The 21,926-nt window shown below is 48.0% G+C and overlaps 1 protein-coding gene across 3 annotated transcripts; it reads left to right on the forward strand.

Moving 5' to 3' along the window:
• The first annotated feature begins 501 nt into the window (after positions 1–501).
• On the forward strand, positions 502–21,926 carry RPL32 (ribosomal protein L32). 3 transcript variants are annotated; one of them, XM_038565602.1, is made up of 9 exons: positions 502–687; positions 5,981–6,429; positions 8,643–8,825; positions 11,695–11,851; positions 12,098–12,291; positions 13,839–14,052; positions 18,153–18,312; positions 20,061–20,117; positions 21,411–21,926. In XM_038565602.1, the coding sequence occupies exons 1-9, from the start codon at positions 636–638 to the stop codon at positions 21,667–21,669; spliced, it is 1,725 nt and encodes a 574-aa protein (XP_038421530.1). In that variant the 5' UTR covers positions 502–635; the 3' UTR covers positions 21,670–21,926. The 3 variants fall into 3 exon arrangements, with proteins under 3 accessions (XP_038421530.1, XP_038421531.1, XP_038421529.1); XM_038565603.1 differs by lacking the exon at positions 502–687 and adding an exon at positions 821–1,055; XM_038565601.1 differs by lacking the exon at positions 502–687 and adding an exon at positions 3,548–3,689.

Below are 21,926 nucleotides of genomic sequence, written 5' to 3' on the forward strand. Positions count from 1 at the left end.
GTGTGGACAGAGCACATTTTGTTTATCCATTTATCGGTTGATGGGCATCTCAAGTGTATATTATTAATATTCTTGTTATCAGGTTCTGTATTTCCAAACCATAGCACCCTGTCATTAGGGGGCAAAGCATACTGCCTCTATTTGGCCAAAACTCTTGGGTTCCTACAACCCAAGAGGAGGAGGCCGAGGTTGTTTCTTGGATGAAAATGAAAGATGTGGAGACCGGCTGAAGATCCTACAGTTTTCAGGAAAACCAGGGATTTATTACTCCAGATTCGGGGACTACTGGGCCATACTAAGAAATCCTGTCTTTCGCCAAGCCAGGAATTCTGCACGGCTCCGACTGCCTCCCCAGACCCACAAAAGGAGCAGGGTTACGCGGCGTTTAGAAGTGGGAGGGTCCGTCCCTCAACCCTCCCCCTCCCTCGGACAATGAGAGCGTGGCAGCGCTCAGCCAATCAGCGCAGAGCGTCTGTAGTCTTGGCAACAGCTGTTTCCAAGCTTGCCATTTGAGTCTTCCTGCGGAATTTGGAATTTGTTTTTTGGTACCCCGATACGCCAGCGCAAGCAAGCACAAACACACACGCACACACATTCACGCACGCTCTTCAGCACCTGCTCCCCACGTTGTGAGCATGGACTACGATTCCTATGAAACGTATGAGGCTCTGTTCCTGCCGCTGCTCGGTAAGCCCCGGGGAAGCAGTACCTTGCAGACGCGTGCAAGTGGGGCGAGGGCAAGGACGGGAATGAATACCTCATTGTGCCGTCCCCACTCTGGGTGAGAGGTTATCAGGGAGTCAGGGGGGCAGGTCGTGCACATTTGTCAGATTTCCATGCCCAGGCTGGAGGAGTGGGCCAAGTTGCCTTGGTCTGAAATAAGAGGCCCAACCCTTGTGCCCAGGGAAAGACATCCACATTCTCTGGCCCGGCCTCTGCCCCATTTCTCCATTGGATATTAATGTGTTGGGTACTGGAGAAGAATCATGGAGAAAACCATCAGTCTTCAAACCTTACACGATAGCCCTCTGCTGCAAAGCCCTCCAACTTCAGAGGTAAAGGGCAGGCAGATAAATGGATAATTACAGAAGAAGGGGTGGATGCCAGATCTGGGGCTGACACCCAAAACTAGGAGATCTGCTAGATGTAGAGGGTGGGGATGAACAGTTCCGAGGTCTGGAAGAGATCTTTATACTGGCATTTAAGGGTAGAAGGAGTTCTCCATGCCAAAAGGGAGAGGAAAGGTGTTCCAGGCTAACAGAACCACATGCAGAGAGGCTCAGACATATGGTGTCTTAAGGAAACCGCTGGTAGTTTGAGTATTGCTGGGGATGAGAGGTGAGAAAGGTCAGAAGGGAGGAGATTGTGGAAGATCTTGTGAGCCAGGAGATGGAGGAGCCACTGGGAATGGCATTATTGGATTGGGAGCATCAGCGAATGCAGACTGAATTGGCAGACTTGGAATGCTGGAAGCACAGAATGATGAGATCTGGGGCTGTCCGAAATGTCCAGACCAAAGATACTGAGAGGTGAGGGACAGTGGCCAGGCTAGAGGGGACCAGAGGGATGTAGGGGCTGGTTGACAGGGAACACGGAAAGAACAATCAAAGATGATGCTCAGGTTGATAGCTAGGGTGACCCAGAGATGGAGTTACCTTTCACAGAGATGAGGAACCTAACAGGAGGAACAAATTCAGTGGAGATGGGACATGGAGACCAGTGTAGTCTTAGTTGGTTGAGTCTGAGATATTTGTAGGCCATCTGAGTGGAGAGCCTTTAGGAGCAAATATATGTAGAAAGTTAGAGCTAATTTCAAGTCATAAATATTGGTACAGGTGTCCTCAGCATATAGAAGGCCACAGAAACATGAGAGTAGAAGAGAGATTGTTTGGGGGAAAGAAGGAAGGAAGGAAGGAAGGAAGGAAGGAAGGAAGGAAGGAAGGAAGGAAGGAAGGAAGGAAGGAAGGAAGGAAGGAAGGAGAAAGAAAAAAGCAAGCAAGCCCAGGTGTAACCCTGGAAGGCACCAATTTTAAGGGGTAGGCAGGAAAAGAGGAGCCAAATAGCAAGTGGCTAGAGAAGTAGGATGGAACTTTGGGAGAGATTTGAATCAGAGCTAAGACAAACAATTTTGAGAGCATTGAATCGTCTCCAGATACCTGAAGGGCTGTCCCAAAAAGAGGGAACAAATGTGTTCTCTGGGGCACCAATGGGGAGAATTAGGACCAAGGGGTAGAAATTCCAGGAAAACAAATTTTGGGTCAATATAAGGAAGCCTTTTCTAGCAATCAGAATTAGGCATCCAGAAGGTAAAGTAGAGAACTCCCTGTCACCAGAGGTGTGTGCCAGTGGAGGCAAAACCTGCCAGGGTCATTGCAGAAAGAGTTCTCTGACCTAGGGAGGCAACAGGACTAGCTAGCCTCTGAAAGCTGTCCTCACAATCCCTTGGGGACATTTTTACAGTCTCTACCCACAACTATGTGGTGATCTCTTTCATTGTAAGAGCCCATCTATCTTTCCTATCAATGGACACAAGACCCCAAAGATCACTAGAATGGAAGTTCCATGGTGTGGTGGGCATGTGACCTTTGATAGAGTAGTCAGGGTGACTTTGAGGGGAGTGCACTTGGGCTAAGAACTATATGGTGAATATCTTGGGGAATCCCATGACCTTCTGAGGGCACAGCAAATGCCAAAACCAAGTTGGGATGGAGCTAGGAGAGTTGGACAAAGAGAGAGCAGACCTGCACAGCTGGAGCAAAGTGAATAAGGGGCAGAGAGGTGGGGGGAGATCAAGGAGAAGTAGGAGCAGGGCTGAAGTATATAGACTGGTGTAGGCCATTGTTTATTCTAAGGACACTGAGGAGCCATTTCAGTGAAGTCATTTAAGGGTTTCAGGGGGAGTCATTCTTCTGGCTAAGGGAAGATCATGAATTTGGGAGTCTAAGGAGGGCACAAGTGGCAGTGACAAGGCCAGGAAGTCGCATATTTTGAGTATGTTCCCATAGTCGGCATGATAAAGTTTAAACTCCTTAATCTGGCATCCAAGATGATTCCAACTTTACTTCCCATTAACCTCCTCCTTCATATACAACGTGCTTCCAACTTACAGAACTATTTAGTAACCCTAAAATCCCCAAACCCTACTCCTGACCATTCCCCACACAGGCCCCTCCACCCCTTGAAATCTGGCTTATTCTTGAAGGCACAAGCCAATGCCTCCTCCTTCATGATGACCTTCTGGGTCCCTCCATCAGCATTTGTCCCCCAACTGAAAGCATCTGGTTACCCTTCTGGTTACCCCACCTTGTCCCATGCCTGCACACTGTGGTTGGGCGTCCAGCCTCATTTGGATCTGCACCTGGCCATGCCAAGTACTGGATGATTCTCAGTGAATGCTGGTTTGATGAATGGCTACATTCTCAGTTGTAGCATCTTGTCCTCAAAGAAATGATAAATCAGTGCTAAGAAGCACTCACCTCTGTTCACATTGATGTAGACCCACTATTTCCTGACCATGAAAGAAACACATGGGCATTGTAAGGAGACTTAACAAATGTCCTGCATGTTCACTTTGTGCCAGGCTAGGCACCATGGATACATAGGAACTAAGACACATTCCTTACCATTGGAAAACTTACAGACTGTTGGGAGAGAAAGACTCAGAAAGCATCTTCATCCAGAAAAATATGGTAAATGCTATGATGGGGATGAGTATGGGCACTGTGAGAACCCAGAGAGGGCATGGCAGGGGAAGGATTCAGGGAATGGTGATGCCTAACCTAAGTCTCGAAGAGCATTCCAGATAAAGGAAACGGCATGTGGGCAGGACAAGGGGGAACCAAGGAACCATAGTCAGCTCAGTCTGTGGCACAAAGACAGGGTGAGTCCAGAAGGAACAAGAGAAGGAGCCCATTAGAGGGGCTGGCAGAGGTGGATGGTCAGGTGGAGCTAGGTTAAGGAGATTGAATCTTATTTTGGAGGCAATGAAAGGGTTTTAAAGCAGGGGAGTTTGGGTTTTAGAAGGAAAATATGGTGATAATATTTTTAATAATAATGCTATATCCCTTCTGAATTTTAGAACATATCTGTTATTCATTTGCTCTACTCTAGCTCTGCTGCTAATCAACTGTGTGACCTTGAGCCTCTCTGGGCCTTAGTCTGTAAAATGATATAATTATAGAGCTATTACATCTGCCCATTTGACATCCACTCATTCACCAAATAATTCCTGAGCTCCCTCTATATGTTGGCAGGTAGAGGTGCTGGGGCTTCAACAGGGAACACGAGAGATGGGGTCCCAGTCCATAGTCTATTGAAAAACTAAACAACCAAGCAATTGCACCAGGAATTTCAAACACAAATGTCTGGTTGAAGCACGCACTTAATAAGTGAACTCATCTGCATGTGAGACAATAGAGAATGGTGGGGGTTATGGCAGACTGGAGAGGACATGCCCCAGCCTAAAGTAACTCAAACTGGAAATTTTTAAGGAATATGTCAAACAAAACAAAGGACCCCAAGCCTCATTAGGCACAAGGGCCATCTATTTTACATACCTGTGATAAGTGGTCCAAAGGAAAAGTATAGGTTGTATTATGCAGAGATAACATGAGGACATAACAGAGCTTGGGAGCTGGAGAGGTAGCATGTGGTCTAAGGATGAGGAATAAGGAGGGGATGGATGGGGGAGGGAGCATTTCCAGCAGATGGAACAACACATGCAAAATCCTTAGGCAGGATGGAGCTTGGACCATTCAGGGATCACTAAGAGAAGGTCAAAGCATCTGGGATATAGTCAGGAAAGATAGGCAAGTGATGAGGTGGGAAGGGTTGGCAGAGCAGGGTTATGAGACTTTACTTTGAAAGTCATAGAAGGATTTCAAAACAGGTGAAGGATAAGTACATTAAAAAAAAAAAAACCCTGTGTACTTACTATGAACAAAGCACCTTTAAAATGGACTGATTCTAACCATCTCCACCACTTCAGTACAGTAGGTACCCTCTTTCTTCCCATTTTATCATGAAGAATTGAGACAGACATGCTAAGTAACTTGCCCAAGATACAGCCATGAAGCAAGTCATCATATGCTCAATGATCAAACCAAATCACAGTGGCATTTTTTAAAAAGATTTATTTATTTGAGAGAGAGAGAGAGCATGCATGAGTGGGGGTAGGGGGCAGAGGGAGAGGGAGAAGCAGACTCTCTGCTGAGCCACTCAGACCCCAAGATTGTGATCTGAGCAGAAGTCAGGCGCCTAACCAACTGAGCCACCCAGATGCCCCCAAAATGACATTTTTAAAAAAGATTTTATTTATTCATGAGAGGCACAGAGAGAGAGGCGGAGACATAGGCAGAGGGAGAAGCAGGCTCCACACACGGAGTGCCTGATGTGGGACTGGATCCCAGGACCCTGGGATCTTGACTTGAGCCAAAGGCAGATGCTCAACCACTGAGCCACCCAGGCATCCCCTCAGAATGGCAATTTTAAAAGATCCTTCTGGTGGTGCCTGGGTGGCTCAGTCCATTAAGTGTCCAACTCTTGGCTTCGGCTCAGATCATGACCTCAGGGTTGTGAGACTGAGCCCCATGTGGGGCTCACACTGGGCGTGGAGCCTACTTAAGATTCTCTCTCTCCCTCGCCTTCTGCCCCTCTCCCTACTCATTCTCTCTCTCTTTTTCTCTTTCTCAAATAAATAAAAAAAATTTTAAAAAGATCATTCTGATTGCCAATAAGGAGTACTGGGGTGGGGTTGGGGTGGGGAGGCATAACATCAAATAAGAAAAAGGACATAAAGCGCTTAGCATAGTGCCTGCCTATCAGGAATATGCAATCATATTATAGCAAACAATGAGAAAGCCATGCCTGGAACCCAGATGTCCTGTCACCCAGCCTGGTGCTGTAGAATTTTTCTTTTACTGACTCTGTTAGTCCTCTTCCTGAAAGAAATTCACCTCTTAACACTATCCCCACCCCCAAGAGCTCTGCCATTCTAAGACCTCCAGTGATGATGAAAATGCCACCAAGGACCCCATCTTCGATCCTGAACTGGTCATTGCTCACTGCTTCAAGCAGTTCAAGCAGAAGGACTTCCACCTGCCTCAGAGCCGCCGGCGGATCATCATCTTGCCTCAAAAAGAGGATCCGATACCCATCAATGTCATGGCCCAACCCCAGACCCCCCCACAGCCAATCTCCAGCTTCAAAGCCCTGGGAACTGGGGACATCCAAGGGCAGCCAGAGGATGCGAAGACCTGGCTCAGCCAAAGGTTGAAGCTTCGGAAGAATCTGGAGTCATTTGGCAACATAAAGAGGTGGCTGCAGAACAAGCCCTGCCTCACCCCTTCAGAGGCCAAGGTCTTATACATGATCCAGAAGGAGCATGAGGCCCAGTTGGTGGCCCATCTAACTCCTACCAGAGCCACCAAGGTAAGCAGCCCCATTTGCTGATGAAGACACTGAAGGCGTTAGGGGCATACTGTCATTTCATTCCCTCAGACTAGGCAGGGTAGGGATCATTCACCCCATTTCAAAGAAAAACATAGAGAAGTCCCAAAAGGTAAGCGTATTGGTTATTTGTTGCTGCATAACAAATGCCCCCAGGCATTAAAGCCACAAATGTTTATTATCCCATGGTTTCTGAGAGTTGGGAATCTAGGAGGAGCTTCACTGGTTTCTCTGGCTAAGTGTTTCATCTCAAGTTGCTGGCATGCACCACAGACCTCTGAAAGCTTGACTGAGGCAGGAAGATCTGCTTCCAGACTAGCTCACTTACGCGGCTGTTGGCAGGGGGACCTCAGTTCCTGGCCACAAGGACTTCTCCATAGGATTGTTGAACAGCCTCACCACACAGCAGGCAGAGTCTCCCAGAGTGAATGGTCCAACGGACAGAGAAAGGTAGAGAGCTGAAATGCCTTTTTGTGACCTCATCTCAGGAAATCTTAGTTTTAAGAGAATCACATGATCACTTTTACCATATTCTATTTGTCAGAAGCCATTCATTAAGTACTGTCCACACTCAAGGGAGGGGAATCAGACTCTATCTCAGAAGGAAGGAGTTGAAGAATTTGCAACCATATCTTAAGACCACCCTAGGAGGGATCCTTCCTGGCATTTCATCTATGGGGCATTTTAAAATACTCATTGTTCATTCATTTGTTCAAGACACGTATCTGTTGAGGGCCTATACATGCCAAGCTGGTGCTCCTAGAGCTACTGGGAGAATCACAGTTTTGAGGTTGGAAGAAAAAGGAAGAACTCTCTTTTATAAATACAGAAGCTCAGTGAGGCCCATCAATTGTTCAGACCCATAGAGGTAGTCAATGGAAGTCAGTATCAGAGCCCTCATCCCCCAGTGCTTGCTCTCTGTGACATTTCCTTGTTATGTGAACATTTGAAATTTCTCCCCATTCGGATGAAGTGGGATAAGAGGTCAGATAACTTGGGTTTAAACCTAGCTCTGCTACTTCCAAGCTCTATGATCTGGGCCTTAGTTTCCCAATCTATTAAATGGAAATAACCGTTGTACCTACTTCCTAGGGTTGCTGTGTTGTCTAAATTGATGAATTTATATAAAGTACCTTGGACAGTGCCAGCCATAGAGAGAGCACTCGATATTGTTTGCCATTTTGATTACTACTGCCATCTCACTGATGTCAGAGTCAGTGCTTGGTGTAATCAGAGTCCAAACCCATATTTCATAGGTAAAACCCATATTTCACACCCTTCCTAACAGCAGCAGTGTCTATGAATAAGCCCTGGACTTGGGTTAGAAATCCAGCCCTACTGCATAAGCGTTGTGTGCCCCTGGACACATCACTTCACTTCTCTGAACCTGTTTTCTCATTTGTAAAAAGGGGAAGCCATACCTAATACCTAATTTAAAGCATCATTCATCTGTTTAACAGACAATGACCGCCTATCTGCCTAGAGCTGTAGGTGCTTTCTCAGTAGGCATACCATGGGAGGGGTAGGAGGGGTAAGGGTGTGTATTTAAATAAGGCATCTTCTTGCTTTCAAGATGTTCACATGTTAATAGGGGAGGCAGACATATCAGTTTGAAGACCAGTTTTCTAAAGGCAATTAATCCCAAACACAGATCTATAAACTAGGGAACAGAAAAGCCCTTTGTAAGCTGTCAGGTGCTGCACCAAGGTAAGAGAGCATTATTCTGAAATATCCCCAATTAACCTGGAATTAAAGAAAGACTAGGATTTGGACAGGTAGAGAAGGAAGGAAAGGTATTCTGGGCAGGAAGCCCAGCAGGAGCAAAGGCTGGGAGGTGGGAAGATCAGAGAGCCCATGTGGCTCCAGACAGAGGCATGTGTTTGGTGCACTGAGATCCCAGTGGGAATATAACCCTGGCTTGCCTAACAGGAGAGATATGGGTAGGAATGAAATGTTAGCTCTCATAATGTCCAACCTTCTTGTATCTGATGGGAATGTGTAGGGCCAGAGATGCAAAGTATCCCTGGCGAAATGCAATTGCCCTGAATCCAATGCTCCTTGCACTCCGTTTTACTGTCCCTGTGGAGCAGCTCAGCCCTCCCTTCTCCCTGTTTGGTCTAACTCCAGGCACCCCCTGCCAGCGGCCCTGTCTCCCCTGAATTCTCCCCTCTGCGCCCCTCTCTTGCCTCTTGCAGAAGAGCCACCGGCCTTCCCGCCGACTTGTGCCCCAGCTCCGACTACCCAAGCCCTCTGCCTTGTCAGCCTTGTACTCCTACCTGCACAGCCGGAAGATCAAGATCCTGGAGTTATTTAGCAAGGGGGACAGGAGCGAGAGCCAGAGGATCTCTAGGGAGGAGTTCATTGTGGCTCTGAAGGCGGTAAGTGCCTCCCATGCTCCCTCTGGGCTGGGCCTGAGTTGGGGAAGATGTCCATGCACCTGCCCCCACTGCTGCCTCCACCCAAGTCCTGGACCAGCTGAAAAGTAGGTGTAGGGAACTCAAACCGTTGGCTTTGTTACTTGTTTGCTTTGTTTTTTTTTTTTTTTTTAAGATTTTATTTATTTATTTGGGAGAGATGGAGCAGAGCAAGACAGAGACAGAGAAATTGAGAGAGAGAAAGAGAGTAAGAGTGAGAGTGAAGGGCAGTGACAGATAGTGAAGGTCAGCAGGAGAGGGAAAAGCAGACTCCCCTCTGAGCAGGAAGCCCAATGCAGGGTTCCATACCAGGACCCTGAGATCATGACCCGAGCCAAAGGCAGATGCTTAACTGGCTGACCCACCCAAGCACACTCAGCCTTATTACTTGTAAAGCCAGTTTGGAAAATGTGGCATAACTTGTGGCCATATCAGACCCCTAAAACCACCTCTGCATGCATCTGACCTCAAAAGCCCTTACCTGAGTGAAAAGTCTACAGAGCAAACCCCATAACCATAAGCAGTCGGCTGCATAAGGAATCACTGTCTTGCCCATTGGACCCCAGAACTGAGCACAGAGATTGCTGGGCCTTCAATCCTGCCTCTAGAAACTTCAAGACCTTCTCCAACTGTCACTGGCATATGATCACTTAGAGGTCTTGTTCTGACCTCAACTTCTGACTGAGTACCTCTCTGCTGCATTCTAACAAGCTCCCAGCGATGTCTATGGCACTACTCTACGGGCCACACTTTCACTGGCTATCCAAAAATATTAAATAATTATAAATAAATAAAATTCAAAAATCCAGTTCCTCAGTTGCACCAACCATGTTTCAAGTGCTCAGTAGTCACCCGTGGTGAGCAGTTCCTTCTATTGGATCACAGATATTGAACATTCCTATCAGTGCAGAAAGTTCTATTGGTCTAGTAGGGGGTCTGCTACCTATGGCCCAGAAGTCAGATCCAGTCAGCCTCTGTTGTTGTAAGTAAAGTTTTATTGGACTGCAGCTACACTCATTTGTATGTATTGTCATGGCTGCTTTCATGCTACAATGGCAGAGTTGAGTAGTTATGACGGAGATCGTATGGTTCATGGAGCCTGAAATATTTACCATCTGGCCCTTTGTGGAAAAAAGTTTGCTGGGCAGCCCGGGTGGCACAGCGGTTTAGCGCCGCCTGCAGCCCAGGGCGTTATCCTGGAGATCCGGGATCGAGTCCCACTTCAGGCTCCCTGCATGGAGCCTGCTTCTCCCTCTGCCTGTGTCTCTGCCTCTCTCTCTCTCCTGCTCTGTATCTCTCATGATTAAATAAAATAAAATCTTTTTTTTTTTAAATAAAATCTTAAAAAAAAAAGAAAAAAGTTTGCTGACCTCTGGCCTGGATGAATTAAGCTTTTATATACTTTGAATACAAATTACCTTTACAGAACACTTTAGGAAGCGGACTGTTACATCTTTTACGGTTTTAGAATATTTTTTTAAAGATTTATTTATTGGGATCCCTGGGTGGCGCAGCGGTTTGGCGCCTGTCTTTGGCCCGGGGCGTGATCCTGGAGACCCGGGATCTAATCCCACGTCGGGCTCCCGGTGCATGGAGCCTGCTTCTCCCTCTGCCTGTGTCTCTGCGCCTCTCTCTCTCTCTGTGACTATCATAAATAAATAAAAATTTAAAAAAAATTTATAAAAAAAAAAAAGATTTTATTTATTTATTTATCTATGAGAGACACACACAGAGAGAGGCGGAGACACAGGCAGAGAGAGAAGCAGGTTCCATCCAGGGAGCCCAACGTGGGACTCGATCCCGGGGTCTCCAGGATTGCGCCCCGGGTCGAAAGCAGGCGCTAAACTGCTGAGCCACCCTAAAGAGGGGATCCCCCTCTTTTATGGTTTTAAATCATCACCGGTTTGCACACTATTGTTTTGTGACATGTACTTATATAAACATTTCAAAACATTTAAAAAAACAATAAGGGGTTTTTAATCGTCATAACCAAAAAGACAAAACATTAAGCCCTTTCATAGCAGGAGAGTTCTGACCCTCTTTAAGGAAAGCTCAATGAATGATGACTGCGGTCTAAAGAAGCTACAGAACAAAATTATATTTCCTTTAAAACTCTTCTTGGGACACCTGGGTGGCTCAGTGGTTGAGTGTCTGCCCTTGGCTCAGGGTGTGATCCTGGGGTCCTGGGATCGAGTCCTGCATCGGGCTCCCTGTGGGGAATCTGCTTTTCCCTCTGCCTGTATCTCTGCCTCTCTCTTTTAAAAGTGTTTAAAAAAAAAAAAAAACTCTTCTTCTTGAATATTTGGTATTGCTGGCAAGCATTATCCTCCTACAAAGATGCTCATGGTCCTTCAAAGAGTAACATGTATTTCTGATCCTGTCTTACTTCAGTTAAGGGAGGCTTATGTGTTTCTCATGGACAAGGATGGTAGATGTGAAATCCTTTTTCCAATCCAGTTTGGGAAAACTGTCATTGACATTGCTATGGAGTGGGGTTGGTGGTCCAGAAGGAAGAAGTAGCAGGCTCTGCAAAGATGGTGGCTTATCTGGATTGGGTTTTCAAGGAGGGATAGGAGTTCTTCAGATAGAAGAAGGAAAGGCCTAACTAAAGGCAGAGGGTGAGGAAGTGCAGAGTATGTTCAAGGCCTTAGAAAGGGCTATGAGCTCCTGCAGCAGAGGCCTTGGGCCTTGGGTGTGAGCTGGGAATGGCAATGATGAAACTAGAAACTAGATAGGAAAGGAGAGGTGGGGCCAGCTGGTATGGCTTTGGCCATACTGGCAGGATGTTTGGATTGGAGCCTGCCCACCTTGGTGGCTTCTCTTCTCTCCTCAGGTTGGAGTCCCTCTGAAAAACCAGGAAGTAGAAGATATAGTGATCTATCTCAGCTCTCTGGGAAAGCAGAACAACATCACCACAGACATCTTGTTCAACACCTACAAGCAGTGGTCTTTAGCTCATCAAAGAAGCACCCTGTCAACTGGAAGGGAATGTATGTATCCCCTCTACCCGCATGCCTCCACTTCCCCATCCTGGGAGCAAGCATGGTAGAGGCAGACTTGACTTACTTCCTGAGTATGTTCTCCAACTTTGGCTTACCATAGGTAAGCAATCAGATTGCGCTGACTGGCCGTGTGGGAAGTGAGCAGAGGGGTTGCCCGCACCTGCGTGGTCACATCAGTTAACTGCTCGGTGGGTTCCTGAGCTGGGCCTCCTCTCAGTCTCTCCTTCCTTTCAGATCACAGATCCACCAAGCACAGAATTTCCCCGCAGAGTCCAGCCAAGAAGCAGGTGGATTTCGCCCCACAGCCTCCCAAGATGGACCTGCTGACTGTGCCTGAGGTTGACACCCAGATGGAGGCACGGCCATTGACTCTGGAGGAGATGGAGGATGTTGGCAAGCGGTACCGCGAGAGGAAGCGGCAGCACAAGGTACCCCGACCAACGGGAAGGGCACGGGGCGTGGTGTCTGGACAGGATCGGGTTCGAGTCCACTGCACCTTGGGGCTGGGGAACTCCCGGCAATAGGCTTCCTTACCTCTGTGTTCCCTCATCCGATCATGAGAACAACACCTACCTCATGAGATTTCTCTGAAGATGAAATGAGATCATGAGATTTTGTTCCCCTCCTCCCATTTTTTAACTGTTACTTTGCATCCTGAGACCAGGGCTGAGGGCCGTGTCTTCGCCACAGCTGGAATCCCTGTGCCAGGCCCAGGGCCTGCCACTGAGTGGGCACTCCGGAAATACATGACCAGTGAAGGAAGAATGGATGGCATGAATGAATTCACCCAACAAATATTTATTGAGAGACAGCAATGTGCCAGGCACTCTTCTAGGTGTTGCAGAGAACAAAACAGACCCCCCTTCAGGGCGGCAGACAATCTTAATATTATACCATATATAAATATGTATTTTATTATATAGAATAAGTATAGAAATATATTATATTAAGTTTTAATAATATATCAATTATGTATTAAATATAATATTTTACTTATATATAATAAAATGTTAGGCATTATAAGTGCTCTTTCAACTAAGATCTGATTCACTTTCATAAGAAGAAAATCCCAACATATTTGGGCAGGGATCAGCAAACTTTGCCTGTCAAGAGCCAGGCAACAAATGGTTTAGATTCTGGGGCTTCACCTGGGTGGCCCCCAGATGAAGTGGTTGAGCATCTGCCTTTAGCTCAGGTTGTGATTCCAGGGTTCTGGAATCGAGTCCTGTATTGGGGTCCCCAGGACAGCCTGCTTCTCCCTCTGCCTATGTCTCTGCCTCTTTCTGTGTGTCTCTCATGAATGGATAAATAAAAATCTTAGACTTCAGGGCTTTATCATTTCTGTGGCAACTGGCACACAAGAGCAGCCACAGACTGCAACTACTAAGCAAATGAGTGCCTTTGTGTTCCAATAAAATTTTCTTTATAAAAACAGGTGCTGTGGCCTGTGAATTGTACCTTGCTGATTCTGGTGTTAGGTGCTGCAAAAAAGATAGATTTGTATTTCCTCGTAAATAAATAAATAGGAAGGCCAAAAGTGGCTACACATTGCCCAGGCCTCTTCTACTTTGCTCTGCCATCCTTGGTGTTTGGCTTCCACCTCAAAGGCACAGATGTCTACACTAATTTAAATTGCAGTGCAGCCAAACGCATGGATGTAATATTTCATTGGGCATCCACATTGTACCTTACTGTACACATGATACAGTGATGTGTGCACATCCATGTATGGGGCTGTGCACACAGAACTGCATGCCTTAACCATTCAAGTGCTCTTCAGGTGTAATCTTGACCATGTGTGATTTTTCTCCCAAGTCCCTGACTTCAGGGTCTGAGCTTTGGTCCCACCCTGCATTCTTTGCCATTTCCCCTCATGGGGGAGAGGGAGATGAGGCTGCACATCTGCCTTCTGGTCAGGAAGAAAAAGACAAGGTGAAGGGAAAGTGTGTGCCAACAACCTCTATTCTCTTTGCAGCTCAAGATCCCCTCCATCCAGTACATGGAGCGGTGCCGCTTGGTGCGCAGTGGGAATAAGCACTTGGATGAGCACTGCCTCCCGTCCACCATCCGAGGGGAGATGGAAGAGCTCATCAACATGTCCCGCAGGGACAACTTTCTGGTCTACCTGCAGTGCTGCAAGCTCTGTGAGTACTACGGCATCCCGCTGACGGAGGATGTCCTCATGAAAGGTAAGGACTTTGGGAGCTGGCCCTTGGGAAGTGGCCAACAGGGCCCAGAACCCAGGCAAGGGTGGCATCTGCCTGAGGTTTATCCTTCCCCAGTTGACTTGCATGCAGCTAAACTGCTGTGGCCTGTGGTGGGGCCATTGAAGGAAGGAGAGGAGAGGAGAGGAGAGGAGAGGAGAGGAGAGGAGAGGAGAGGAGAGGAGAGGAGAGGAGAGGAGAGGAGAGGAGAGGAGAGGAGAGGGGCAACAGCCCAGTCTGTTTTGCTGATAGATGGGATTTCTAGAATCCTGGAGGTACATAGTCCCCACAGGCCTAGAGGTCTGGGTTCCCCAACTGAGCTTACTGGGCCTTCTAAACAGGAGTCCTGAAGTTGAGCAAAAAGGAACAATCCTGGGCAGCCCCCGTGGCCCATCGGTTTAGCGCCGCCTTCAGCCCAGGGTGTATCCTGGAGACCCAGGATCAAGTCCCATGTCAGGCTTTCTGCATGGAGCCTGCTTCTCCCTCTGCCTGTGTCTCTGCCTCTGTGTGTGTGTGTGTGATGAATAAATGAATAAAATCTTTAGAGAAAAAAGAGGAACAATCCAATTTCAAAGAGGAATATTTGATAGAAGTGATAACCTCTGTATTGGGCTTTCCAAAACCACTTCCCTAGGTCAGGTTTGTTTCTTGGTTCTTCTGCAACATGGACATAGGAGTGCACCAGGGGACAAGTTCTGCTGAGGCCCTTTGCTCTCTGCTTGAACCACAGGACCAGGCCGTGAGATTTCCACACTGGTCTCACCCCATGTGTGACAGACAATCGTGTTTCTATATATCCAAGCTGATCTGAACCCTCCTCATGTGTGGGGAGAGCATGTGCCTCTGAGAAACAGGGATGGGGGCGTGCCCCATAAGCCCCCCAGTGACCACGCAGCAATGCTGGCCCCCCAAATTTGTGAATTTATAAATGTAAAAAGCAGGTCCCTCTGTGTGCTTTAAAAACACAGAAGAGAGACACCTGGCTGGCTCAGTGGTTGAGCGTCTGCCTTCGGCTCAGGTTGTGATCCCGGGTCCTAGGATCGAGTCTCACAACAGGTTCCCTGCAGGGAGCCTGCTTCTTCCTCTGCCTGTGTCTCTGCTTCTGTCTCTCTGTCTCTCATGAATAAATAAATAAAATCTTTTTTTAAAATAAAAATAAATAAAAACACAGAAGAGCAAGCTGTACTCCAGGGCAGAGGTTTCCCAATAGGAACTTCATAGGAAGGAGCCGTAGTCAAACTGAGAAGTGTGGCTTTCAGAGACAGAGGGACATAGACGTGGTGTGACTCACCCGAGTCACAACTGACTATTTTCCATCTTTTTCTGGAGAGAGAGGGAAACAAGCGTGCAATGTATAGAACCCGGGCTCTTGCATTAATTTGCTCGGGCTGCCACTATAAAATGCCACAGAACAGGTGGTTTAAGCAACAGAAATTTGTCTTCTCACTCTCTGGGAGGCTGGAAGTCCAAGATCAAGGTGCTGACAGGTCTGGTTTCTCCTGAGGCCTCTCTCCTCGGTTCCTAAGATGGCCACGTTCTTGCTGCCTCATCACATGGTTTCTCCTCTATGATGCCCTCATGCCCCGTGTGCCTCTCTGATGTCCAAATCTCCTCTTAAAAGGACACCAGTCAGATCAAATTTGAGTCCACCCTCATTTTAGCTTGATCACCTCTTGAAAGGTCCTCTCTCCAAATACAAAATTTGAGGTTTTTGGGGGAGGGAGGGTTAGGGCTTCAATATATGAATTTAGCAGGGTGAGGGGGCAGGAGGGGGACATACAATTCAGCCCGTAACAGGTCTGCCCAACAGCGTGTGGCCCAAAGCCTTCAGAAATATAGGCAAACCAACCTAAGTGGTCATTGTCTCCTGTGCATGCTGCACCTCCTCACTTGGGCGGCCACTTGCTGCCCACCTGGGCTGGAAATCCCGCAGCTCTGGACACTAACTCTTTGCCAAATCATCCTTCCTTCCTTCTTCCTGGGGGAGCCTCACCTTCCCTGGTTGTGTCGTCTTGGCTGGTGGTGGAGCTGCAGCTAACGGCAGGCAGGCTTGCCACCCATGCTCCCTGGACTGTGCTGTGGGTTCGGTCTTGCCTCTGCATGTGCCTCCTTTGTGCCCACCAGAACACTGAGCCACTACTGATTCCCTCCACTGCTAGCTTTTGCGTTCCTGAGTCTGTGAACCTCACCTGCTGGCAGGATCTCACACTCCTGGGAACACAGGAGCATCTGTGGGTTCTAGTTGGACAAAACTCCAGTCCATGTCTGACCACTGTCCTGGCCACTACCTATTGGCTGTCTCTATGACAGAGGCCTGCTTTGCTGTGACTAAATAAATTCCAACATTGGGACTTCCATTGGGACTTCCGGGTCTGTGTTCTAGACTAGAGCTTGGTGGGTTCCGAATCCAGGTGTCAAGATCAATGGCCAGAGTTCTAAAACTTTGGGGCACTTCTCTCTCCCCAGTGAATACAGTTTTATTGTTTTTCTCTGCAATCCCCCCCATTTTATAGATAATACTTGCTCACTTAAGTTGTTTTGAAAACATAAAGACAAAAATGCTCCCCCGCTTGAGTTGACACCATTAATATTTAAAGATTGTCCTTTCACAGACCTTTTTCATTTCCATTTACACAAAATCATTTATGCAAATTATTATGTAAATAACATTATGCAAATTATTAAATTGCATAAAACACCCTTTAAATGCAGGGTGTTTTTTTTTAAGATTTTATTTTTTATTCATGAGAGACACAGAGAGAAAGAGGCAAAGACACAAGCAGAGGGAGAAGCAAGCTCTCTGCCGGCAGGACCCAATGTGGGGGACTCAATCCTGGACCCCGGGATCATGCCCTGAGTCAAAGGCAGATGCTCAACCACTGAGCCACCCAGGCATCCCTTGAAATGTAATTTTTTTTTAAGATTTTATTTCTTTATTCATGAGAGACACACAGAGAGAGGCAGAGACACAGGCAGAGGGAGAAGCAGGCTCCATGCAAGGAATCTGATGTGGGACTCCATCCCAGGTCTCCAGGATCACGCCCTGGGCCGAAGGCAGCACTAAACCTCTGAGCCACCCGGGCTGCCCTAAATGTAGTTTTTAAAAAAAAAACCTGTATGCCTTTTTAAAATGATGATGTTGCATATCCACCTTCCCTCTCCCTTCTTATCTGCACAGTCCCTGCCCTCCTCCCAGATATCCAGCTTTAATAACCTGGAGTGTAACTTTCCATTACTTTTTCTAGAATATTAGAATATGAGCTAGTCATGTGTTACCATCTTGGCACAAGTACTGCTCAGTGGCTGCAGGAAGAGAGAGCCCCTTGCCCAGTGTTTTTTGTGCTCAGACTTCTTAAAGCAGTCTCCTGAGGATATCTGTGAGACTGATTCTAGGCAAGGAGAAAACTGCCCTGAACTAGGTCTAAGTTCACCTAGTGAAGTCTTGGGTGACTCCCCTCCTGTGTGCTCCTGACCAGCACCACCCCTGTGGAGTGGGGTGTGGGCCCTTCTGCTCCATCCTAACTGCACCCAGGCCTTGAGGCCATGGCTGACCTGGTTATAAACAAACTCCCATCTCTAGTCCAGACAGCAGCATGGTGCCCCCCCCACCACTTCCTGACATTGCTCAGGGGTTCTATGCCACATCACCACTGGAGGACACTGTGGGAAGAGTCTAAGGGACTCTCTAACACTCCTTTTGCAACTTCCTGTGAATCTACAATCATTTAAACATAAAATGTTTAAAATGTATATAAGAGAGCAGCCTCGGTGGCTCAGCGGTTTAACGTCTTCAGTCCAGGGTGTGATCCTGGAGACCTGGGATCGAGTCCCGCGTCGGGCTCCCTGCATGGAGCCTGCTCCTTCCTCTGCCTGTCTCTCTGCCTCTCTGTGTGTGTGTGTGTGTGTGTGTGTCTCATGAATAAATAAATTAAATCTTTAAAAAATAAAATTGAAATGTATATAAGAAAAATCTTTCCAAATAAAAATGTTGATAAAAAAAAAAAAAGCTTCCCTCTGCCCCAAAGGCTCAGGGCAGAGAGGGGTCTTCTTGGGCTGACAGGTCACACTTCTCTTGCTGCTTACAGCCCTGCTGTACCCGGGGGACAAGATCGTTTTCCAGAAGGACCAGGTGCGCCCAATCCGACAGCCGGGAGGCTACTACTCAGACTTGAAGATCTTCAGTCCAAATCTGGCCCTGCTCAAACTCCAGGGCTTCAGCGAGGCTGGGGCTAAGAAGACTGACAAGCTGAGTGTCAGACCCCCTATCTCTCCTGCCATTTGCCTTCTATCCTGCTGCTGCTTTCTCTGCTCTGGGGGTGGGATGTAGCATACTGGGGTGTCGTGTTATGCCAATGCCTGTGTCCAAGCATGCCCAGAATGTCCAACCCAACTGGTCACCAAGGACTGGCCAATTTCCAGTGTCACCCCTGGCACATGTCTGAGGGGAGCAGCCTCCTTGCCTCATCCCCATACAGCTACTCTCCCAACCACATCCTACATGATCTCATGTTCTCTAGAAGAGATTAAAAAGAGGGACTCCTCTGAGAAATAGGGAGGCCCCTTCATAAATCATGGGGCAGCTGTCAGGGGCTGTACAGAAGACAGGGGTGGCAGTGGGGCCCCTTCTTTGTCCTGTCTTCTCTGGCAAGAGGTGGGCTTGCAGCCCTTAGGCAGACAAAAGAACTCTGCACTGGGGCCTGTCTCTGAGCTTCAGACCAACCTGAGTCCTCTCTAAGGAAATGTCCTTCTTTGGAAGGAGGTGACCCATGGGCAGGTTATGAGGCAGCATCTATTGGTGACTGCAGATTGGAGAATGAGCAGCCTCCTCCCCAAGGAGGGATGGGGCTAATGTGGGATGAGGAGGGGCCAGCTGATCACAGCAGGGAGGGGAAAGGAACTCCCCACATTCTGGAACACTGCCAGTTGCCCACTGGGGCAGTGTGGCCAGAACAACTGGGATAGGATGCAGCAGAGCCAAGCAGAAATCAGACAGGCTGCTGTCTGATTTAACAGGGTTAAATGGACAAGATGCTTTTACTGTTTGAGCCTCAGCACTTCTTCTGTTAAATGAGCACACCAGCGTCTACCACACGCAGTGAGGATTAGATGAGAAATGTATATAACTTCCTAGCACGGTGTGTGGCTGCTAGCCCTTGGGAGCAATGATGGTTGTTGTTTTACCCTGCCCCATCAGGATGCTCTTGACTGAAGGACAGGCCTGCAGATGGGCCTGGCCACAACCCTGGTTAGGAAGAGCCAAGCATGAGCCAGGCAGGCGGTGGTCTAGAGGGTCCTTTCTGACCACTTAGTGACTGCCTTCCAGCCCCTGGGTGGCTTACACCCATTTCTGCTCCATGAAGCTAGGGAATGGGTGGGAACCTGAGAAAGGGACTCTCATCCATGCTCAGGTAGGCCACAGCCCTAAAGGATAAAGGCCACAGCCCCCAAGGGTCGGGATGGAGATTTGTTTTATCTTGCTATGTGAACTGTGTTATCAAAGGTTCTGAAGCCAGATGCAGGCCTGCTGGGAAAGAGTGCTGTCTGTGGTCAATTAGTGACGTCTGCCAGGCCCAAGATCTGGGGAGTTAGTTTTTACCACCCTTGTTCCAAAAGCAGGATTCAGCCCTGGCAGGGGCAGGGGGAGTCAGGGACTCCCAAACAATTCAGATTATTGAGCATTTCTCAACTATCCTAGGACATCTCTGTTCTGGGTAATAAGAAACATGAGGCTCTGAAAAGAGAAGTGACCTGCCCAGAGTCACCATCCAGCCAGCCAGGTTATGAGCTCAGTCCTGGATGACCAAGCCCACTGTGTGTCCCACTGGAACATAGAGGACAGAGTCAGGGTCCCACCCCAGGCAGAAGAAATTCTCCTTTTGGAGCCAGCTCTCTAGAAATTCTTCCAGACAGGTCCAACCCCATGTACTATCTGAGGCCTCATTAACTTGGATTTCCCCTCTCGTAACAAGATACCCATCTCTCTTATCCACTAGGAAAACATTGAAGAAAATCAGGAAGATACACTTTAAGGAGTTTGAGGAGTTCACCAGGTTTGTAGCAATCATCCAACTCTGGCAGGGGATGGGTGGGAGGAGGACTAGCCTCACTTTGGAGGAGGTGCCTGGGACTCTGTGTGTTGCATGGTGCACAGGATCTAGGGCTCAATGCCCAGGAACTGAGAAGCAAGAGACTACTTAGAGTGCCAGGCAGACTCTACTGTGGTTTGTTCCATGTTTTAACTCATTTAAATCCTCTCAGCAACCCTATAGAGCTACTCTTAGCATGCCCATTTTACAGAAGAGGAAACTGAGGTACAGAAACAATTACTTATCTCATTCAAAATCACACATCTAGGGATCCCTGGGTGGCGCAGCGGTTTGGCGCCTGCCTTTGGCCCGGGGCGCAATCCTGGAGACCCGGGATCGAATCCCACGTCGGGCTCCCTGCATGGAGCCTGCTTCTCCCTCTGCCTGTGTCTCTGCCTCTCTGTCTCTCTCTGTGTGACTATCATGAATAAATAAATAAAATCTTAAAAAAAAAATCACACATCTATTAAGTGGGGGAGCAGGGATTTGAACCCAGCAATGCTGACTCCAGAAGCTATACTCTGAACATCACATTAAAGTGCCTCTAGAGGGCGATCCCTGGGTGGCTCAGCGGTTTCGCACCTGCCTTCGGCCCAGGGCATGATCCTGGGGTCCTGGGATCGAGTCCTGAGTTGGGCTCCTTGCGTGGAGCCTGTGTCTCCCTCTGCCTGTGTCTCTGCCTCTCTCTGTGTGTGTCTCTTATGAATAAATAAATAAAATCTTTTAAAAAATAAATAAAAAAGAAAATGCCGGGCAGCCCCGGTGGCGCAGCGGTTTAGCGCCGCCTGCAGCCCAGGGTGTGATCCTGGAGACCCGGGATGGAGTCCCACGTCGGGCTTCTTTCATGGAGCCTGCTTCTCCCTCTGCCTGTGTCTCTGCCTCTCTCTCACTCTCTCTGAATAAATAAATAAATAAATCTTTAAAATAAATAAATAAAATAAAATAAAATAAAATAAAATGCCTCTAGAGCAGAGATGGTGTACACTTAAGAATTTGGGTTTTAGAGGCAGCAGATTGGGAGTCAAGCCTGTGCCCTGCCACTTGCTTGCTGTGTGGCCTTGGGGAAATGACTTATCCTCTCTAGGCCTTCAGGTCCTCATTGGCAAGGTAGACAGGATAACAGAACCTACCAGGTAGAATGAAGTGCTTAGCAGTGGGCTACACCTCCACTCTGGCCACAGCTCGTTTGCTCTGCTGGGCAGGAGTCGGGGCCCTGGCTAGTCTGGCAGGACAAACTTCTGTCTTCTTCTTTTCCAGGAAGCTGGAAGTGAAGAGGCCCAGGGGTACACAGCGAACTCACCCCAATGTCTTCTGGCCGGGTCACCTCCTGGACAAGCTGCAGCTCTACTTGCCCACTGTGGCTGTGGACCGGAGCTTGGCACTCTTCAGTTGTGTCCAACCGCAGCCCTCTGCCTACTCAGCCACCTACCACCCCCACCACTGGTGGCCCATTGGGAACACGAACTATATGACCTGTGCCTATTACGATGCCCCCAAGGTCTACTACATCGACTAGAGTGGCCCAGGTGTTGTTGAACCCGGACATCCTGGGGCTGTGGCCAGTGCCGCTAGCAGCCCAGAGCCACATGCGCATGGAGAGCCAGATAAAAGAAATCATTTCAGTGGAATGGCCTGGAGCCAGCTCTCTAGAGCCAAAGTATCCAGTGTCTCAGAGGGCAGAGGTACCCAGGAAAGCTATGCAGTTTCTGAGTATTTCCCTGTCTTGACCTCTGCCCTTTTGAAATAAACTGAGTTGGAGTTTTTTTCATGTCA

Source organism: Canis lupus, chromosome 20 (genome assembly GCF_011100685.1).
Source record: "Canis lupus familiaris isolate Mischka breed German Shepherd chromosome 20, alternate assembly UU_Cfam_GSD_1.0, whole genome shotgun sequence".
NCBI lineage: Eukaryota > Metazoa > Chordata > Mammalia > Carnivora > Canidae > Canis > Canis lupus.

Coding starts and splice junctions, on each gene's coding strand:
- RPL32 (XM_038565601.1), top strand. CDS start 3,554: ATGTCCTGCATGTTCACTTTGTGCCAGGCTAGGCACCATGGATACATA. Junction 3,690..5,980: donor TCTTCATCCAGAAAAATATG/GTAAATGCTATG, acceptor CCCACCCCCAAG/AGCTCTGCCATTCTAAGACC. Junction 11,852..12,097: donor CCTGTCAACTGGAAGGGAAT/GTATGTATCCCC, acceptor CCTTCCTTTCAG/ATCACAGATCCACCAAGCAC.